Source organism: Oculina patagonica, chromosome 13, assembly GCF_052425735.1.
Source record: "Oculina patagonica isolate OP01 chromosome 13, crgOcupat, whole genome shotgun sequence".
Classification (NCBI taxonomy): domain Eukaryota; kingdom Metazoa; phylum Cnidaria; class Anthozoa; order Scleractinia; family Oculinidae; genus Oculina; species Oculina patagonica.
In genome coordinates, this window is record NC_135770.1 from 18,248,883 (window position 1) to 18,271,250 (window position 22,368).

General features: G+C 39.1%; 2 protein-coding genes across 4 annotated transcripts in view; one reads left to right on the top strand and one right to left on the bottom strand.

Annotated features, from left to right (window-relative positions):
- The window catches only part of LOC144634597 (uncharacterized), a 42,643-nt gene that overhangs the window by 2,942 nt on the left and 17,333 nt on the right, over positions 1–22,368 (bottom strand). For 2 of the 3 annotated variants that reach the window (XM_078493611.1, XM_078493614.1), the window contains exons 4-5: positions 21,030–21,413; positions 19,480–20,403 (exon numbers count right to left, since the gene is read on the bottom strand). In XM_078493611.1, the coding sequence (XP_078349737.1) occupies positions 20,233–20,403; positions 21,030–21,413 (555 nt within the window). In that variant the 3' untranslated portion in view covers positions 19,480–20,232. Of the gene's footprint in view, positions 1–19,479; positions 20,404–21,029; positions 21,414–22,368 lie in introns of those variants that run through there. The other variant, XM_078493612.1, reaches the window with a different exon arrangement.
- LOC144634549 (uncharacterized) lies at positions 7,915–14,343 on the top strand. The gene is made up of 5 exons (XM_078493542.1): positions 7,915–8,522; positions 9,013–9,167; positions 9,500–10,537; positions 10,986–11,985; positions 12,869–14,343. The coding sequence occupies exons 2-5, from the start codon at positions 9,069–9,071 to the stop codon at positions 13,768–13,770; spliced, it is 3,039 nt and encodes a 1,012-aa protein (XP_078349668.1). The 5' UTR covers positions 7,915–8,522; positions 9,013–9,068; the 3' UTR covers positions 13,771–14,343.

Consider the following 22,368-nt stretch of genomic DNA (forward strand, 5'->3'; position numbering starts at 1 on the left):
TTGCGTTACTCTGGTTCAGCCGTTTGAGGCAAATATTATGTACGAGAAAGCTTCGAAAATTGCTCTAAATACTACATTTGTAAAGGAACTGAGAAACACCTCTTTTCTTTCTTGCCTTATTTTGACTTCTCTGTGTTCCTATGGTGGGTTTTAAGCCATTTAAGCAATTTTCATTTTCGACGGTTTAGCGTCAAACCGTCGAAAGCGTAATTCGCTTAAACCCCTGCTTAAACGGCTGAACACCCACTCCAGCAACGCATGGAAGTCAAAATGAGGCAAGACAACGACATTTAAACCAATTTTATTTCAATTCTTTTCCATATGTAGTATTTAGAGCAATTTTCGAAGCATTCTCATACATTCCTTACGGCTGAAAACGTAACGCAATCTTATCGCCAACATCAGTAAGTCACGTAGATCGATTACAACGTCTGTGACGCCTGTTCTTAAGGTCGCGGGGGATACCAAGAGCATGAATAAATTCATGAAGGGAAATTTTGCTTGACCTGCATCTTTTAAAACGCTTATTTCTCGGCTATTATGGGTGCGATTAAGCTCAAAATTTACAGAGACATAACGAAATGATGAAAGATTGTGAATGTCATCTTTTATTTGGTAGATTGCATTCTACGGCGATGTTATAGCCTCGTTAGTGCCAAATTGGGAAAAACATGATTTTGTGGCAGAGTTTGCGGAACGAGTAGAGGACAGCACACTGCGATTTTGTCAAAAACTAATTAGTCAATAGCTCCAGAGTGTCATAACAAAAGCCGATTTTTTAATTTAAAGTTTGCCAGCAAGTTATGGCGGTTTAAGTGCGCAAATTTGAGTTTAATGTCTTCTACCTCTTTCTAAAAGCGCTCTTTTAAAATTCCGCTTCTGTTATGACACACTGCAGTATATATATAGTTTACCTATCTGCAGTGGCAAGTCGTGAAGTTCTGTATCCGCGCTGTATTCTCTGCCACAAAATTGTCGGAAAAGTCCAAACTTTGAGATTTCCGAAGGAGTCCCGACCTAAATACGATCATTTTGCCAAGGAGAGATGTAATTATGGTAATTATATTCCACGCTTTTATGGTGAGGACAATGCGTTTTCAAAAAGGACACGATTGTTTATGCCGAATATTTTTGTGATTACTCTGAGTACACTATAGTCCAGTGGGTTAGTACCAAATTTTGCAGAAATCGTTACACACTGGACAAAAGCACCAAACTTGGTATACGAAGACCTTTGAATATAAAATTTCCAAAAATCCCATGCTCCAAAAAAATTGTCTCACTTGGAGGGTGAAAGTGACGTCATCTTTTACGTCAGACAGGTATTTTTGGCTGTTTTGTGTAATATGACAATGAATGGAATTTAGTAAGGGCTTCCTGGCTTTCGTGAAGATAGGATAAGCAAAACAGTTTGACATTGTTTTATAATAACTGTCAATTAAAAGCATGGGCCTGTTTTAAAAAAGGTGTTTCGATAAATATACTTCAGCGGATGTTACTTACAGACAAACTAGATAAGAACAACTGACATAAAAACTTGTGTGTGGCTGGCATGGTTTGCTGCAGCATGCAAGGTACGTAACAACAAACATTCAAGCTCTCTTTAAACAAAAATTTACAAAACATAGAATTCAGTGAAACGTACCACAATTGTATGGGGAAAAGTTCCTTATAGTGCCTTGAGGACTGCATATCGAGAAGACGTTGCGGAATGCCCTTGGGGCTCTGTTGCACGGTACTGGTTGTCTAAATGACTAAGAATCGGCAGATTGGTTTTTGAAAGCAACGCATATTCGTCGGACATTACTAACACATTATAAGGCTAGGAAACTAGTGCAAGCATCTTAATCAACAGAAGGGTTTTACGAAAAGCTGGGGGCAAGATTACAAAAAATGGCGACATGCAACGACAATCTTGACATAAGCATGTGCAGAAACAGAAATAGTTCTCTTGGCATTGATACATTCCCACAGAGAACAAGACAAGAGTATCTTCAAGACCTAGAGCATGCTTTAGACAACCACGTCAATTGCAGTCGCTGGGTTAGTGTCCAACATTTACAGCGTGTAATGATGTCATCCAGGAAACATCTAGACGGCTTTATGTGATTTTTATCAATCAAGCCCACAAACAGAAAAAAGCCAAAATCAAGAACACTAGAGGGGTTTTGGAGCTAACGAAGAACCCATCCTGTCTAATAGTGCACTTTTAAAGAATCGGATTGAGAAACGACAATACAATTTACAACCTCGTTCCATTTTAAATGTTCCGTAAAGAGGTAATGAATAAAACTACGAAATCAATCACCCGACCATTAAGAGGAATTGACTGCCATTATTTACCACAAGTCTTTTATCAAAAAGTCGAATCAAAGCAAGCGGGCATGACGTATGGCGGTATATCAGTAGCCAGCAACGTAAAGGCGACCTTAGCATATTATTCGCCCAAGTCTACCCAAAGTAAGGGACCGTTCATTTTTTATGGGGTAGGGGGGGGCTGGTGGGATTTGATAGATAGTCACTGTTATATATAATGACCCCCCCTTCTTCATCGAAAATTTTTACCTGACCCCCCGTCGAAATCCAAATTTTTTTCGATGACCCCCCCCCCCCAAAAAAAAATGAAAAAAAAATGAAGTGAAATTAAAATATATCGAGCCTTGTGACTAAAGAATGTATCAGAGTGTACTGAAAAATCACATCCCCAAATAGCTGGCATAGCCTCAACTGTCTATTTGTGGATGCCGTCTGTTAGTATGGGTTCTCTGCATTTGTAACCAATAAGCTAATGGTTTGATTTAATGGCGTTTGGTACATAAAGTAGGGGGGTCCGGGGGCATGCTCCCCCGGGAAAATTTGAATTTTCAGAACCTCGGGAATGTCATTTTGGGCATTCTGGCAAGATTTTTTTTCTTACAGAAGCCTTTTTACAACGCTTAAAAGTATAATTATTTTTAGTGACCCCCCCTTACAGGCCATATTTTTTTGGCTGACCCCCCCCCCTTTGAAGCCAATTTTTTGGATGACCCCCCCCCTCAAATCCCACCAGCCCCCCTCCCCCCCCCCACCACATAAAAAATGAACTGTCCCTAAAGCAAGATACCGGAAAAAACCGGTTGAATGTGAAGTGTTTAACGGTAACGTCCTGATTTACAATCCTAGCCAAACGTTACACAATTGTTTTCAGAGTACTCAGAACAAATCTTTCTGCCATTTCTCAGGCGGGAACTGAAAAATGTCAATTAAGTTGAGGTAGTGTAGGATCGCTGTCTGCCAGAGAGAGCGAGGAATGGCACAAAGGAGAAATATAGGCCTGGTGCTCAGGTAAATGTTAGTCCCCTATAGGAAAGAACTGGAATACCTTCTTCGCGATACCAAAAACAAACTTTCTTTCAAAAGATGCGACTCATGTAGAATGAGAACACTCAAAAGAAAGGGGATGGCACAAAAAGTAATTCGGTAGTTGCAAAGGGTAGCGACAAATTGATGATGGACTTTACTTATAAACATGTATAAAGAAGGGGATATCAGAGAAATAGTTTATTTATTTGACGCTCTTGAAAACGGGCAGAGCAAAATTGAAATTTGAACAGTGGACACGGAATTGGTCTTGGCGCTGTTGTACTGGTTGGCCAATTGTTTAATACACAAGGGAAGTCTCCGCGAGTAAACTGGCATATCTTCGGCGTTTGGAATTGGTGCACATCTTCTGAGAAGTCAATACGATTCTGTGGAAATTTAGGTATGGAGCAATCAAAGTCAATTCCGATCCTGCATTTCACGCCTTTTGTTGGGCTGCGATACAAATTTTCCTTTTTGTGAAGCCTTTCCTTACTTAAAACAAAGCAAGTTCGTTACAGTTAGAAGAGAGAATTGACAGTACATAATTAGAAGTAAGTAGAAAACCGGACTACAATTACATCTTTAAAAAACTATTTTTTAACAGGAAGTAATTTGTTTTTCATGATGCTTTGCTAACAATGTTCAAAGAGCTGCATACCAGGCTGGGGGTTTGGCCGTGTGTACAAAGCCTAATAAATTTTTCACTTATAACCTGACTGATGGAGTGGAAAGAAAATAATTTGCAAGTCAGTGCGTGGCAATTCCTGAGGAGGCAGGAATAGCATTTAAACAGCCACTTAAAATCAAACTGTTCCTCAAAGTGTAGCTGAAGTGGGAGTTTTCCGTCAATTTGATAAAAGTATCACAAAAAAGGAATCTTAACACTATCCAGACCAGGGGGGCGGAAAGTGCCCGCGCCGATTTGAACGTTAATAACTTTTTCAACATTCAACCAAACACTGCCAAGTTTTGCAACTTTATCTAAAATATATTTAGAAATAATTTGATATGACAGGTTGTTGTGTCAGAGACTTGATGTTGCCATGGAAACGGCATTTTGATAGAAATGTTTTACCAAATTTGTAATTTTTGTGTTTTTATAGATAAATATTAACTTTTAATGCAGTTATTTTTACCTTTTGGGCATTTTTTTGCACCATTTTATTATTTTCAGTACTTTTTAGTAATTTTTGGCGGTTTTCTTACGTTTTGGAAAAAAATTCAAATCCAAGATGGCGGATCGAAGCTGACAAATATGGTGTCGATTTTTGTGATGACGTAATTGTCCTTTCTCGCGATCCATGTTTTTGGAGCATCATATTTTCTTTAAGTCCATGCCTCAAAGACTACGTGTGCCAAATTTGGATCTTTTGTCCGGCGTGTAACGATAATTTTGCTAACCCACTAGACTACTAGTTGCAGAAATAGTCAAATTTAAATAAAAATAAGCTCAAAGACTTCCTTTAAGGTCATTGCCCTGTTTTGCATTGCGCATCCTTACTGCGCAGAATTTTACGCGTAATTAGCGCGCGCGCGCGCGAGCACATCAACAAAATGGCGGCTTTTTTCATGTGGCTTAGTCCGCGAGAGAAGTAAATTGTCATTTTCTCCTAAACGAGCCTGGTGACCTATCAATTTTTTCTCATATTTTGGGTGTAGCGATCAAATTCTTTCTGTTAAATGAAAACAGATCAATTCATGTGTTTGAAAAATAAATTATCGCTAAAAAAGTGTACTTTGCCAGTACTCGCAGAGAAATTATAAAGGAATTATATGGAATATACATGGTCGTCCTGCTCCTAAACGAATCTGGTGACCCCCCTTTTTTATTTCAAAATTTAAGTTCCCTTGAAGTAATAAACCAGTAGGCGAAGTTTGGTTAAAAATCTATGTTCAGTTTTATTTCGGGGCAATGACCTTAATCTATATGAACGTATATCGCTTAGTGTTGTTTTAAATTGGTTAAAATATCAAAGAAACAGGGATTTTTTACAAATCACGCGCACGCGCCCATATTTTTCTCCAGTCATAAGGTCGCGCAGGACCCTTGCTCATTAATAAATTCATTAGCCAAATTTCTTGACGGGGTGCTATCTTGTAAAGCTTTAAGAGGGTCCTGCTCTTAGAATCGCCTGGACATATGCAAGATAAATAAAATCGATTTTCTCAAACTTTGTCAGGATAAAGGCTTTTACTAACTTGTTTCAAAAATGTATCTTTGAGATTGTTTCGATTTTAATTTTTTTCGTCGAGACGACTCTTCGGATTTGGCCGCTCGAAGCGCCAAATTCGGCTCTAAATTACCACTTTTTCGAAGGCGAGCATAAAAAAATATGATCCGTAGCAGCAAAGGCTGGTACATAGTATTAAAATATCATCTTTCAACAGTTATTTAACGCTCTCAGATCCGAATAAAATTTAAATCTGAATTTTTATCAAATTTTCAAAATTATACGCTTCGGCCATGTTGCATCACGCTTAAATTTAGGTCAACTTCGTGAGCCAAAAAGGCAATCTGGTACATGGATTAGGCTGTCAAAACTATTTTTCTGAATAAAGGTATCACTTCATCTTCGATTTTATCCAAAAACTAGCCTGGGTAAATAAAACGGAAAAAATCGAGAGCGGCTTGAAAACATGACACTTGAGCTAATTACTTGGCGGTTTGACCTTTCATGTTGCGATTGTTATCGCACGCATTGATCTAGAAAGTTCGACTTTGGGTCTTATTCCCCGTCAAATAGTATTTTTAGTCTCCCAAATAACCGAGCGAAATCATTTATTATATTTTACAGTAAAAATAAGCCTCAAATGAACATTCTTAAGCACGTTTATTTTGAGTTACAAGTTCTGCAAATTACATCGGGCGGTTTGGTGAGGTCCGACAATGCACGCAATGAAAATATCAGTTTATAAATCACCACCGAGATAAATCTTCCTTAAAAATCGAAGAATAGATAGTAAACTAAATTAATTACACATTTCCCTACCTTTATCGAGCCTATTTTGACGAGAAGTGGTAACGTAAATGCATCCATGACACTTGAGCTAATTACTTGGCGGTTTGACCTTTCATGTTGCGATTGTTATCGCACGCATTGATCTAGAAAAGTTCGAATTTGGGTCTTTTCCCCCGTCAAATAGTATTTTTAGTCTCCCAAATAGCCGAGAGAATTCATTTATTATGTTTCAGAGTCAAAATCAAGCCTCAAATGAGAATCTTTAGCACAAGTTTATTTTGAATTACCTCGCCGTTTGGCGACATCGGACAATGCACGCAACGAAAATATCAGTTTATAAATTACAACCGATAAAAATCTTTCGTAAAACTCGAAGAATGGATAGTACACTTATTAAATAACATGTTTTCTTACCTCAATCGAGCGTATTTTGACGAGAAATGGTAGCACGGTCGCTGCTGTTACTTGTACAAAGCGTTCGAATTCGTTTGCAAGTTACATATTTTCTTGTCACCCGGATGTGTGACAGCGGATCGCTACTTCCTGGTATCAAATTTCCCGATATTGCGGTACACGTGTTTGTAGGAACAAACAATATTGCCCTTGGAAAACTGCTGTTTTTGTCTTGTTTTTAAAATTAACGTCCAACTGTGCTGTGCACACTTTGTGTTGCAAAATACCTAGCTGGGAAACTAGTAGAATTGTGCTTTTATTCACGATCAATGGCTTCATGTGGTTTTGCCACACTTGTTGGAGGAGCGTGCGGATCCAGTGCCACTAATCCGGCTAATGTTAAATGTGTCGTTGTGGGAAGTTGCAAGAAAAATATCCAAGGCCACCTGGGTACCTACCGTGTTATTGGAGACTCTCTATTAGATTGTGAGGCGAAACTCGTACTCTCTCGAGCAGGTAAGCAGCTTAGTATATGTTTTGTATTTTAAATAATTGGTCAAATTGTTTGTTTGATCGTTGACTTTATTTGCGTATTCCAATTATGAACAGCTTAGTTTTAAAAAGAAGATGCATTTAATATCGGGCCTTGTCTAGTTAAGCTCGCTCCCCGGGAGCTCGCTATGCACAATCTGATTACAAAATCCCGGTACTGTGTCACACATTCTGCATGATCGTCACGCAATAAAAAAAAAAAAATAAAAAAAATAAAAAACAATGAACCCTGTTCTCAAGGGAGGAAAAAGAGAGAGGCACTGGAACTGACGAGGCTGGTAAAAATTCAGAAAATCTTTACGCATTTGGTGTTTTACAGTTGTCTGTACAGTAGCCTGCGAAGAACGGGGCTACCGTAATGATTCGATTTAGCGCCCGGGGCGCTATTTACTTTTGGCACCCGAGGGAGGGCGCATCGAGAGAGGGCGCTATTCGGGACAGGGCGCTATTTATTTCTTGAGAAACAACCAAATGTATCTAACAACAAAGAAACTTTAACAGTAAATTTTTGAAGTTCAGTACTAAAATATTGTTCTTTTAGCAGTAAAATATACATGAACTGTACGGCGAACGGTCAGGAGTTTATCTAGTTGACGTCGACTCAGTATGGGCAGTTATCCACATAAGGGCTTTATTAGAACAGGGGGCTTATAAGAACGGGGGCGCTAATTAGAATGGGGACGCTTATTGGAATAGGGGCGCTTATTTACAAAAACACATTCGAAGAGGGGCGTTTATTCGGAAGGGGGCGCTTATTTGAAGGAGGGCGCTAAATCGAATCATTACGGTATGAAGTTTTTGAATGCGCATTTAGAAAACGAGCGTTTTCCAAATGCGCACCCAAAAACTACGTAGGTTACACAAACTACGTTGTCTGGTTTGTCACGCTGGTCGTAGCGGGATCTCATTAACACTAAATTGCCCGCTTTTTATCTCGTATCCAGAAATGACAGAAATTTTTTAAAACATCCTGCGAAGCGGGTCTGTTGGGTGGGGGTGTGACTTTGAATGGAAACTTCGGTTAAAAAGCTGTAGTATATCAATATTTTCTCGCAGGGGTGTTTGATATCGACGAATCTCACCTTAAACTGACTATCTGCCCAAGACATCGGGACTTATTTGGTGTCAGATGGCGATCAAATAGGACGAACTGTACTGCTCCGAGTTCATGGTGCTCTCACCCAACAAAAGCAGTCAAAGGAGAACGCGGTATCACCTTGTCACAGTCCAGACATTTGTTCCAATCCACTGGCGTGTTACTTCCTGTAGCGTCGCGTAAGTTCATGAAAGTGATGCAAGTAATTAAATTTCGTGATATATATGAAACATTGATTGTATACAAAAAGTAGGGGAAGGTTTTTTTGTGACGTTTGATTTGTGTCGAAACTTGGGCAAGCTGAGTTTTTTGCTCTTCTTTAAAGAATCTGAATTTGAAAGGAAAAAAAGGACACAAACGCCCTCAGAGTTAAAAATAACGTATTCCCAATGTTGTAGTTGATGTTGAGGAAGGAGATCATTCGATTATTATGCGGCTTGCGGCTAGTAAGTAGATAGATAAGTTATATCTCTTCAAATGTAGGTATTTACCTTCAGTCCATTGAAGGGGGATCTTCAAAGGTTATTCTTCAAGGTCTCTTATTTGAAAAAAGCACGTTAAATTTAATATGGTGGTAAAGGCATTTTTTTCGTATTGTTACGGTGCATAAATTTATGCCTCGTAATGACTCTAAAAGCTGACTGGATGTTTTACTTTTCCTTTTTCTAGAAATATGCAGACAATGCCGAGGGAAGCTTGATAAAGAACTATCAGAAGGGACATTCATGGCTGAGGAAACCGCTTCACCAGTCGCAACACCCTCTGAGTATGACGAGCAAGTTCAAGAAGAGACTTACTGTACAGAAGAGGAATGCACCGCAGCGGTAAGAACTACCAATTGACACCACTAACTAGTTTAATTTTTTCAGTAATTACCATATTCTTACGCGAAAATAAAACAACACTCACACGCAAACAAAAGAACCAATAGTTTCTGTGAAAAAGCACAGTCAATCCGACTAAATCAGGCCTTTTCTTAATTGTTATTTATTTATCTACTCGAAAGTGCTACTTTTCGCACCCTTGCAAAGACAAGGCTTTAAAACTAGCCGTGTATATGTACAATCAAGATTCTGGTGCTATCCAAACAAAATGCGCAAACGCTTCGCTCAATATCTTACTAAAAAGTGGGTACATATTTTTTTGGCATCTCCAGGACGTTCAAAATGACGAAGACATGGATGAATTGGTAGAGATAGTACTGAACCTTGAACTTCAAGAAACAAGCACCTATGTTCCTAGTTCGCAGGAGTCGACTAGCAGCAGTGACCTATCCGATGCTGCTGATACAGGTTGTAATCCCAATGTTTCTCGGCGGATGAAGCTCAACGAATTCCTTCTCTCTTGCAACGTTCCTACGGTGGGACCATCTAAAAAAAGCTGGACTGAGGCAAGTGCGCGCACTAAAAAAAGTCACATCGCGAAAGCCAAGGCCCTTGTAGTGGCTGGACTAAACGTAATAGTTCCAGGAGATGGTGGGCACCTATGGCAGGCACTCAGAGATTCACGTGAAGTTGAGAAAGAGTTTGGAATCTCCGAGGAGTCACCTGAAGAGCAGAAATACCTGAACGCTCTGGCGGAAACATATCGTAACGCGACTTGTTGGGAGACGCGGCGGCAAGTACTGTCTATAATGGCAGATCTTGTATCCTTCAAGCAAATTCAGTACTACATACCAGGCTTAACTGAGTACAGGTTCAAAATAGCGAGGCATCATACACTGCAGTATGGGCGTGGTGCTGAGATTCCAAAAGAAAGAAGCCCCAGGCTGCGTGTTGAGCTGACACAACTCGATCATTTCTTAGCGTACATCACTAGCCCGCATGTTACTCAAGACCTTCCGTTTGGACAGCGTTATCTTCGTCTCTCCTCAGGTCAAGTCCTTGAAACTCCCAATGTGATACGCACCATGATACCAAGCAGGCTAGTTCGACAGTATCAGGCATACTGCCAGGAGACTGGGTTCAAGCCCTTTGGAGCTGCCACAATGTTACGGATCCTTTCTACATGCTCCGCCACAGTAAGGAAGTCCCTTCAAGGACTTGACGACACGGCTGCAGCAGGTGGAAAAGGCTTTGATGATCTATGCAGTATAATAGATAAGTTGGAGGAAGGCGGTTTATCAAAGGAAACTGCAAAAAGCTGGGCACGAGCTTTAAAGGAAGGCAAACAATATCTCAAATCAGATTTTAAGGTAAAAAAAATTCATTTATTGCCATGGAACAAAACTTGACTCTCTTTTTTTGCGTGCCATTTTGAGTAAGGTTAAAAAACTCTCGTTTGTCAACCTATGTAAAAATTAATAGTAAAAGGGCTTAATGTGTTGTTTATACTTATTGAACAAAAATGAGAAAGATGTAATCATTCAATATGTCTCGAGCGTGAGACAAATAAAATTGAGTCCCCGACCGGAATCGAACCTCTTACCTCCCAGATACCGGTTGGGCGCTCTAACCAATTGAGCTACGAGAGACATGTAGTGAGCTGGGACATTTACTAGGTTCATATTTGACACACACATCCTGATTTCTCTTAGGATCAGCGATGTCAAAAGCGTCAGGTGAATAATATGATAGTAAATTTTAGCTCAGTGATAAAATGATAAAGATGTAACGTTAAATATGTCTATTATTTTCTTTCAGGTTCATGTTTCGGAGGCCTCTTCTGTTGCCGATCATTGCAGCACGTATGCGTTGAACGACATCAAGGAAAGCCAGTTGCAGACTCCATGCCAACATACCCACGACCAGAGTTGCTGGCAGTGTGAAAATCTCCTAAGCGTCTTACAGAGCATTAAAGGGTACCTGTCAAACGAGGCCAGGCTTTCGCAAGACGAATCAGATGACCTGTTATACATCTTCAAACAATCAGAGGAAGCCATTACATCGTGGAAAGCGCACCAGCTTAGAAGCGTTCGGCAGGATAAGGCGAGAACCGACTGCTTGAATCGTCTTGACGAGTCATCGGTACTTATTACCCAGGATTGGGCCATGAAGTTTTTACCGACGAAGTATCGCGAGTCACAATCCGATTGGTTCGGGAAACGTGGCATCTCGTGGCACATAAGCGTTGTGGCACGCAAAGTGGAGGGGCAACTTCAAAGCCAGGCATTCGTGCACATCATTGAGAATTCCTTACAAGATTCCTCTGCAGTTGTACGCATCATGGAGCACACTCTGCGCACACTAAAATCCGAGCATCCCGAGATAACATCTGCCTTCATTCGTCAGGACAATGCTGGGTGTTACCATAACTCAGTATTGCTGGCAACATGCAGCTTAATGCAGACCAAAACGGGCGTAAGCGTTCACCGAGTTGACTTCAGCGACCCCCAAGGCGGGAAAGGTGCCTGCGACAGAAAGGCGGCCACAATTAAGGCCCACATCAGACGACACATCAACGAAGGCCACGATGTGCAGAACGCCAAAGATTTCATAGACGCCATGTTGTCTAACGGAGGGATAAATGGTGTACGGACTGTCCATGTTGATGTGGGCGCTGAAGGAAGGTGTATTCCTCCCGAAGTAAAGCTAGCTGGAGTAAGTTGCCTGAATAACTTTCAGTATAGCGAGCAAGGAGTAACTGTCTGGAGAGCGTTTGAAGTCGGACATGGGAGACTAATCGATCAAAGCCAAATTGAAGGTACGTATAGCTTGCACGGCGTACCAGTAATTCAGATTTTTGGTGTTTTATTTTTTATTCTTGTAATGCCCAAAAGAAACGGTTTCTATTTGTTATTAAATTCCGATGGCTAGAATAGTTATCTAACATATGGTTACGCTGTAATATTCACAACAAGGTGTTTGGGGAACTCTGATAACTCTGAAATTGCTGGCTGAATGACAACATTTTTAATAGCTGATCTAGTTCCTGAGTTTAAACCCATTTATCAGCACTTTTTGCCTGACTACACCGGTAAATGATTGATTGATTGTTTTAGCAAGATATAAAGTAATTAACATGCATGCCTTATATCATCTCAGAAACGAGATTTCAGGTCAGATGGAGAAAATAAATTAATATTAAGAGAGTATTTTCTTTAACTGAGAGGCGCAGTGGCCTTACGGTTAGCGCGCTTGCCTCTGAGTCGAACGGCTCGGGTTCGAGCCCTGGCAGGGTTGCTGCGTTGTGCTCTCTCCACAAAGTACATCTCTCCACCCAGGTGTATAAATGGGTAACGGCAAATTTACTGCTGGGGGTAACCCCGCAATGGACTAGCATCCCATCCAGGGGGAGTAGCAATACTCCTAGTCGCTTAATGTAACAAAAACTGGGATAAACTCCGGCTATTTACGGGCCACTTGGCTCGGACACAGACTTTACCTTAACCTTATTTTCTATAAAGAATCCTGAGTTTAAAAACGTTTGTCAATTACAAATTTCAACGCAAACTAAACGCTCGCACTTTTTCCATCGTGATTATATTAAAAAATCACTGGTTCACTTGACTCAGTCACTCAAATTAGACGCATGTATTCCCACTGTTGTATGGTATCCTTTACGACGATATGTCTGTTTCTTGCAGTTCCAAATTACTTGCAAAATTGTTCTTTTGTTGGACAATTTTCGTCTGGAGACTTTGTGAGTGTTTCTCAAGAAAAGTCAATTAAAGTGCGGGAAAATGATGATGAGCAACCAGCAGTCGAGACAGACAAGTCCTCGTGCGAGCTCCTTGGGTGCCCTAATGAAGGTTGCATAAAGATGTACCAGCGGCACTCAAGTCTAGAAAAACACCTTCTGTTTGGACAGTGTAAGATGGTAGCTGAAAAAGAAACACTTTATGACATGGCAATTAAAAAATACCACGCCCTTTTAGCTGACGGCACGAGCGAGGCAGTGTCGGCAACCCCTGATCAAGGCCACACCTTTGAAGGTGCAATCCCGTTACCCGAAGGCTGGGCCTTAAAGTCAACCAAAAAAGCTACCCGTTTCAACGACGCCCAAAGGAGTTACCTAGAAGACAAATTTAACCTTGGGCAAGCAACAGGCCAAAAACAGGATCCCAACGTCGTAGCACGCGACATGCGATTTGCAAGAAAAATGGATGGCACGAAGCGTTTTAAGAGTGATGACTACCTCAGCGCGCAGCAAATACAGGGGTTTTTCTCAAGAATGGCGGCGAAATTGCGTCATGGTGAGCTGGATCTTCTGGAGGAAGACATCAGAGCAGCAGAAGAAGAGCAGATGATGGACGACACACGGCAAGCTATACTTGAACAAGTGCAGTTGCGGCATCCAATCGTGTATGATACCCTTGATATTTGTGCCATGTACAGGGAAAAGCGGCTGAAGCAACTCAGTATTGCAATGCTCAATACAGTGTGCATTTATTTTGACATTTCTACAGAGGGATTTAATTCCAAGCGCAAAGCAGAGTACATTGCTGTTTTAAGTGAGCTTGTCCTCGCTTGTGACTGTTGTAAGTGAATTAATATGTGAAACTGACTTGTCCCCAGGCCTCTGTGTGTAAGGCGAAAAAAATCTTTTATTGAACGAAGCATGAAATATTTCCAGTACTAAAAAAGGTTGTGCTTCTGATGTTAGTGAAAGTAAGAATAATCAGTTACTGCCTTCAAAAGACAAGACAAAGAAATGCGTGTTTGAAATTACAAGAGGACAAACATGCTTCCTTGATTTCAGGATATCTATCATGTTAAAGAGAAAAAATGCATTTACGGAGAACGCGCATGTAAAATTCCCAATACTGGCGGTATTTTTCTTACAGTTTGTTAGGTATCTATTTGCCCAAGATGCGAATTAATTTATTGAAGGCAAAGATAACACAATCGTGTCAGGTGGAAAGAAAAAAGGAAAACTAAACTAAGGATGATTATCATAAAAATATTATCCTGTGTCGCACCTTTTTAGAGTAAAGAACTGGGGGCAAGAAAAGTGACCGAAAGCAAAGAGTTTTTTCATTGTTAAAGCAAAATTTCCACTATAACTTGCTTTATAGCCTTTAAATTTAGCGTTTTCTTTCTTTTGAGTCGTTTTTCTTTACACATTGTACAAAACCCCTCCCCCACCTCCCCAGTCTTCAAGGGGTGCTTGGGTACCCTGTGCCTGTGGTTAATATGTAACTTGAAAACATTCGCCGACAGTTAATGGATTTGTAGAATGGATGCATTTACGTTACCACTTCTCGTCAAAATAGGCTCGATAAAGGTAGGAAAATGTGTAATTAATTTAGTTTACTATCTATTCTTCGATTTTTAAGGAAGATTTATCTCGGTGGTGATTTATAAACTGATATTTTCATTGCGTGCATTGTCGGACCTCGCCAAACCGCCAGATGTAATTTGCAGAACTTGTAACTCAAAATAAACGTGCTTAAGAATGTTCATTTGAGGCTTATTTTTACTGTAGAATATAATAAATGATTTCGCTCGGTTATTTGGGAGACTAAAAATACTATTTGACGGGGAATAAGACCCAAAGTCGAACTTTCTAGATCAATGCGTGCGATAACAATCGCAACATGAAAGGTCAAACCGCCAAGTAATTAGCTCAAGTGTCATGTTTTCAAGCCGCTCTCGATTTTTTCCGTTTTATTTACCCAGGCTAGTTTTTGGATAAAATCGAAGATGAAGTGATACCTTTATTCAGAAAAATAGTTTTGACAGCCTAATCCATGTACCAGATTGACTTTTTGGCTCACGAAGTTGACCTAAATTTAAGCGTGATGCAACATGGCCGAAGCGTATAATTTTGAAAATTTGATAAAAATTCAGATTTAAATTTTATTCGGATCTGAGAGCGTTAAATAACTGTTGAAAGATGATATTTTAATACTATGTACCAGCCTTTGCTGCTACGGATCATATTTTTTTATGCTCGCCTTCGAAAAAAGTGGTAATTTAGAGCCGAATTTGGCGCTTCGAGCGGCCAAATCCGAAGAGTCGTCTCGACGAAAAAAATTAAAATCGAAACAATCTCAAAGATACATTTTTGAAACAAGTTAGTAAAAGCCTTTATCCTGACAAAGTTTGAGAAAATCGATTTTATTTATCTTGCATATGTCCAGGCGATTCTAAGAGCAGGACCCTCTTAATTCGCTACATTTTGAACATCGATTCCTCTAAAATTTACCAAGGATATTAAGGGATGATGGAATTACATCATTATTGTCCTTTTACTGAGAGATGACCGTCTACTGTAATGCTACAGGCTCTTAAAAGTTTAACTGTAGATAATGCGATTTTGTGTCCAAGTTTTCGGCTACAACAGCGCACCGAATTAAATGATTATATAACCTAGAGATGAATCATAACCTCTTTTGCGTTATGACAAGAACGAAATTTTCGATTTCAAAAACTGCTAGAAGTTATCTGCTTCTAAGAGAGTAAAAATGTGAAATCTAAACTTTGAAACGTGCTATCTTCATTTGAGAACGAAATTTCAAAATTCGCTCTTGTCATAACACAATAGAGTGCACCAAGTTCATGTTCCTCGCGAATCAACTCCTGAAATTCTATATAGGCGAAGAAAACTTGGACACAAAATTGCAGGATTTTCCGCTTCCGAAGACCTTCCGAGTTAGTGTTTACAACCGACTTGTGCTATATTCGCAGCTGTGAATCTAATTATGATAATTCGCTTTGTTTCAGCGCACGGTACGCAAAGCTGAGAACAATACCGTCTAATTACTTGTACAAAAAACTTTAAGAAAAACATTGTCATGAATATTTCGTTTGTTATCGGCTTCAGTCGTCGCAGTTCGTGCATACTCTTTAAATAAATACATACATAATGATTTCAAGGGTCCTGCGCGACCTTAAATATCTCGTAAAGTTGTCGATGTAAGTCGCTGTACTTCGTGCATACGCTTTAAATAAATGCATAATGGTGAGCCTAAGGTGTCCCCGCGACCTTAAGGTCGCGCAGGACTCTTGCAATCATTATGTATGTATTTATTTAAAGAGTATACACGAGCTGCGACGACTAAAGCCGACAACAAACGAAATATATTTATGAGAATTTTTTTCTTAAAGTTATTTGTACAAGTAATTACGAGACATTGTTCTCAGCTTTGTGTCCCGTGCGCTGGAACAGAGCAAATTATCATAATTAGATTCGCAGCTTTGAATAAAGCACACGTCGTTGTGAATATTGCCTCGGAAGGTCTTCAGAAGCGTAAAAACCTGCAATTTTTTGTCCAAGTTTTCTAAGCCGATATAGAATTCAAGGAGTTGATTCGCGGGGAACATAAACTTGGTGTACTCTATTGTGTTCTGACAAGGGCGAATTTTGAAACGTCCTTCTCAAAATGAAGATAGCACGTTTCAAAGTTAAGATTTCACATTTTAACTTCCCTAGAAGCCATCAACGTCTAGGAGTTTTTGAAATCGAAAATTTCGTTCTTGTCAGAATACAACAGAGGATATGATTGATTTATCAATAGGTTATATAATCATTTAATTCGGTGCGCTGTTCCAGCTGAAAACTTGGACACAAAATCGCATTATCTGCAGTTAAACTTTTAAACTTTTTTTTTATTTCCCATTTTTAACCTTAGTAAGTAGTATTTTAATTCTTGTCCTAGTTTTTAATCTTAGTTAGCATACAACAAAGGTTTTGTCTTTTTATTGTATTTTAGATTTTAATGTATTTTAATGTTTAACATTTATTTTCTCAGAGGACCCTCCTGAAAACCACCCCCTAGGTGATTGGAGGCCTCCTCTTAAAATATTATTATTTATTATTATTATATTATTATTATTAAGAACTTGTAACATCACAGTAAACGGTCATCTCTCAGTAAAAGGACAATCATGATGTAATTCCATCTTTCCCTAATATCCTTGACAGTTTTTAGAGGAATCGATGTTCAAAATGTAACGAATTAAGGCATTAGAAGATAGCACCCCGTCAAGAAATTTGGCTAATGAATTTATTAATGAGCAAGGGTCTTGCGCGACCTTAATGGTAAATAAAGAACTTTGTGAGACAGAGATTTTAATATCTTTTCTGCCAGATTGCATCCTTTCTTGGCCTTGCAAAAGAAATTGAAACTCTGGGAAGAAGAAAAAGTTCGAGACAGCAACACCCGTGAAATCTGTCTATTATTTGGTAACGCTCATAATTTTTATATAAAAAAAACCCTGGGTCTTGCTGGAGCACAAACTAAAAATTAATAATATCAACAAAATAATTTGATTTTTGAAACTACTTCGATCTATCAATTTCTATCCTTTCTATCGTTCTCTCGATTCTCTGACTTGGTTCTACTTTCGACTTTTGTTTTCCACCGCAATCATTAATTATTGGACTACAGGAAGTCAGACAACAGACGAAGACATGGTGTGGTGCGAAACTGTAGTTGCGTGACTATAATGGTAGGTGAGCTGTGCTCAGGCGAACCATCGTTTTGAGAGTCTTACCGACCTTATCTTTTTCGCTTCCCCTGCCCCACTTACTCTTTATTACTGACTCTTCGGGCTAACAATTCACATGTTGTTCAGTCTATGAGATTAAACGTAATCAGTTTGTGATTCTACTTACCGTACATAGCACCATAATATTTCAATTCTTTTGAAGCCGCAGTCGATTCGTTTCGAGACATTATTACCGTTAAAGCTAAAATCAAAGTGGAAACGGTAGTCAGGAAAGCAACAGCAACAACGGCGGTTGAAATGAACACCAGTCGCCGAACCATGACCGCATCCGATTGATAGGCATTTTCACGTTGTGTTGACCACTTTCGTTTCTTCTTAGCCCGACCGTCCGTATTTTCCTCAAGGCTCATTCTTTTTGTTGCAGGGGTTACGCTCTCAACAGCTACGTCATCATAGATGCCTGCCTCAGTTTCTTTTTTGACTGATTCCAGCTCGAAATAAAGATTTTCTTCTCCGGATGCCACCTTATCCATCCTTTATGATACTAAGCTATACAAGCGATATTCCTCTTCCGTTATGAAACTGCGATTAAACTCAATCTAAAGAAGTGAAAGTTTCGAATCCTTGAGTCACGCTTGCTTTGTCATGTGATCTCACTTTTAACCTCCGTTGCTATTTTGAGTGCATATTCAATCGGAACAAGCAGAAACATGCACAATTTGTCATTTTCTCTGAGGCTTTCCAGCTTCGGAAAAGCTAATCAGACTTCTTGTTTTCAAACAAAAATATATTTCAACTCAAACATTCAGTGTCAAAAGACCTATAATTAGGAGAACGTACAATATATCAAACTTTTGGCCCTGTTTCAAGTCTACGCGATAGTTCAATAATACACTCTATCAAAGCTTTACAGTCAAAACACCTCAAGCGTTCCTGTCAAGGTTGGCTTAATGATTCCATTATCGCAAATTTGATTTCATTCTTTGTTTCAATATTCCATTCTTGAATTGAATATTGCAATGTTCAAACAGCGACTCGATTCAAAACTCGAATGTTGATTTCATTCATGCGTCAGGCACGTGAGAATTTGAAAAGTTTCCCCAATTTGCATAACAACATTTTCCATTCCCACGTGCCCGTCGCGTGAAGCCAGACAACAATCCAATCAACATTCATGTTTTGAATTGTGACGCCGTTTGAACATTGCAATATTCAATTCAAGAATGGAATATTGAAACGAAGAATGAAATCAAATTTGCAATAATGGAATCATTAATCCAACCTTGACAGGAACGCTTGAAGTGTTTTGACTGTAATTTTTAATTTGCATCTTAGAGAAATAAACAAATATCTTAAAAATTCACACGTGATGCAATGTCTTATAAAAAGACTCCAGCAAATGTTAAATACAAAAAAGTAAATTTTATTCTCTACAACTTGCTGACTAGATCTACCAGGATTCGGTACCTTTAATTTGCATTGTCCGTTGGCCCTGACAGAAATTAAAAGTGTTCATTTAAATGCAAAAGCAATCACGCTGTCGTGTACAATTACAGGAACACATCTAATGCACTAATGCCATACGTACACATGGTTATACAGTGTCCTTCTTTGCATAATGAAAAGGTTAAAACATGTTTAAAATATTTCCTAGTGACCATGATAGCCAATCGCAGATCTAGATATATGTATATATTTTTTTTTATACACAATATTATCTAAAATAACTTCTCCTAAAACGCTGACCATATTGTAATAGGACCGGTCAGCCTATCTGACGAGCGTTGCAAGTGCTGACAATATTGTCGGTAAGAGGGGCACTTAACAACACATGAAACAACACATAAAAAGATATTAGCTCTCACTAATGCAGTTATTTTCCCAAAAAATTAAGGTCGCATTTCTAAAGTCAAAGGCATGCTGTTATGAGGTGAGAGGATGTAATGTTTAAGGTTCCGAAAGTTATTCGTGAAAGAATAATTATACCTGAGCAGCTGTTTTCAGCTATGCGTTTGGAAGATAGAATTATAAATAACTTTGGTAGTAGCGTTTATTTACACGGCGGAAGCACATTATATTACAATACAGGAATAATACTTATCCAGATCAGCTGGATACAAATTTGATAGTTTTCAAAGAATCCGGAACTTAAGTTGTTTCCTAAAGGTGACAGCAATGACTAACCTCTTAAATTATTTTGTTTTTTACTGTCCTTAACGTATACGGATTGCCCAAAATTTTCTTTACTTTAATGTTACATACATTTAACAATGCTGCGGCAGCATATCGAAGAAAAGAAAAGTTATTTCAACCGAAAGGTTAAACTCACCCTATGATTGTTTAATTTATTTTTAATAAATTTGAATAAACAAGATCAGTTGAGAGTTTTCAATTGATAAATCTTATGACAGTATGTAATACAGTGAACTGGCACATTATTTTACACGTCTTTTCAAATAAAAAGAAATTGCTGTTGAGTTACGTCCTCTGTCGGTTGATTGGCACAACCTTTTTGGCTGACATTGAAGTGGAAAGCAAATACTTCCTTTTCGTTTCAGGTTGGACACTCCCAGTAGTAAATGTAACAATACATATTAGCGTCTCCACTACTAAGAGTTTTCTCGCATGTACACGTGTAGGTTCTCTTGCCACCTGAGATGCTGCTTGAGAGCTGAACAACTTTTGCGTCATTTGTGCCACAGTTAACACCAAGAAACCTTTTGCCCTGCAACATAGAAAATAGTTCACACACACTTTAAGTAAAGGCATTGGCGTTGAAACAAACGTTTCTCAAACGTTTGTTTCTCTTTCTTTGAAAAACTGAAGGAAACTGTCTCCGTCGTACTACCGTAAATATACTATTGCAATTGACACCGGACGTTAATTAAAAAAAAAAAAAACTCATAGACTGTCAAAGAAAGGGTGCATATTTTTGTAGTTTTTTCTTAAATTTATTCATGGCTGATCGAAACCATTTAATTTGTAATGGACAGATTTAACTGTTTAGTTTATTTTGTCAAAGTACCTTATCTTTGGTTTAAAAGTTTTCACTTGTCAATAATTTTTATTTTTCATTGTCTCATTATCGTAATCTGAAACAAAAGAAAAGAAAAATCAAACTTGTTTGAGATTTTTTTTAAACCGTAGACAAATTTAAGCCACAACATAAGCATAACTTCTGACAACATAGTGACAATAACCAGACTTCAAAAGTTGTGTCCCGCTCTCTAACAAGTAGACCATCGTGCCTCCCACGACGATTCGTCTTTCTTTTGAGTAACCAATCGAACTACTTCGTAATTTCATTTCCTTTGCCCTACTGGCCTTTGATCTAATTTCTTAGAGACCTACCACTGATTCAGTTATCTGCACCGTTTCCCTGGCATAAAGGCCCGCACTCTGGCCTGTGCTGGTTCCTTTATTGTAAGAACAAAGTGCAAGATTAGCAGATCCAGGAGGGCCCTGGGTACCATTATATCCAGGTTGTCCGGATGGTCCAGAACGGCCTTGGGTTCCATTGTATCCACGTGGTCCGGCAGGACCAGAAGAGCCTTTGGTCCCATTGTATCCACGTGGTCCGGCAGGGCCAGAAAAGCCTTGGGTTCCATTGTATCCACGTGGTCCGCGAGGTCCAGAAGAGCCTCGAGTTCCATTGTACCCACGTGGTCCGGGCGGGCCAGGAAGGCCTCGGGTGCAATTGAGAACTTGAACTTTACCCTTACTTATGTTAACCACCTGAAACAAGAAATCAGTTTCTCAGCGCGAGTGCCAGCATTACTGAGAACCCCAAACTATGATCTAAATGATATATTCCAGGACTGAATATTATTTTCACCGTCGCTGATTGCGATCATGATATCCCTTTCGACTATTCTTGTGTGGAGTACGAGACACTTTTTTCACCGGCGCAATATTTGGTTGAATGTACTGTTGCTGTTTTGCTTTTAAGTTAGTATCTTGAAACGACATTTAAGGTAGCTAGCAACGTTTTCTAGCACATTCCACCACTTATTCGCTGATGGGTCAGCCCTACCACCATTTATCACCTTTGAAAACTTAAGGTGGTTCTGAAACCTCTATGTAGATTTTTTTTTTAACTTAACAAAACGTTGTAACTTAACACACTGACTTTTACCCAATTAAAACATAGGGGTCACTTTGCTCTCGTTTGAGGTATTGACCTTAAAATTATGGCTGTTTTCGTCACGGTCTTTTGTTGCTATGGTAACAACGAAACTAAGTTCAATTTATTCAACAATGATTGGGCATTCGATCAATACCATTATTGTAACATCATCTGATAAAGAGTAGTAGTGGTGACCCATCAAAGTATTAGAGCCCGGAAGTGCCTGTATTCTCAATTTTCCTGTTTTATGACATCTTTCCTTTTCTCTTTCTCTCTAGCCCTAGTTACTCTAGCCAAACCCTACTAACTGTGCTCTAACATAAGTTTTTTTAAGTTTCATTTCAGAGTTTTCAAGTCGTTCAGAGTCAGGTTAAAAAACTGTTTTTCATGGTTTCTGGTTGCTGATGTGATTGATCAGTTTTGTCCGTGTTTCAGGATTGTAGAGTTTGTTTAGTATACATTGTCAGTTTGTGTTTAACTCACTAGTTCACTCGTGTATTCTGTTTTCTGACTTGACGGATAGGTCGTTTTATATTGGTTTCTATAACCCGTTATTTAGTTATC

Coding starts and splice junctions, on each gene's coding strand:
- LOC144634549 (XM_078493542.1), top strand. CDS start 9,069: ATGGCTGAGGAAACCGCTTCACCAGTCGCAACACCCTCTGAGTATGAC. Junction 9,168..9,499: donor AAGAGGAATGCACCGCAGCG/GTAAGAACTACC, acceptor TGGCATCTCCAG/GACGTTCAAAATGACGAAGA. Junction 10,538..10,985: donor ATCTCAAATCAGATTTTAAG/GTAAAAAAAATT, acceptor ATTTTCTTTCAG/GTTCATGTTTCGGAGGCCTC.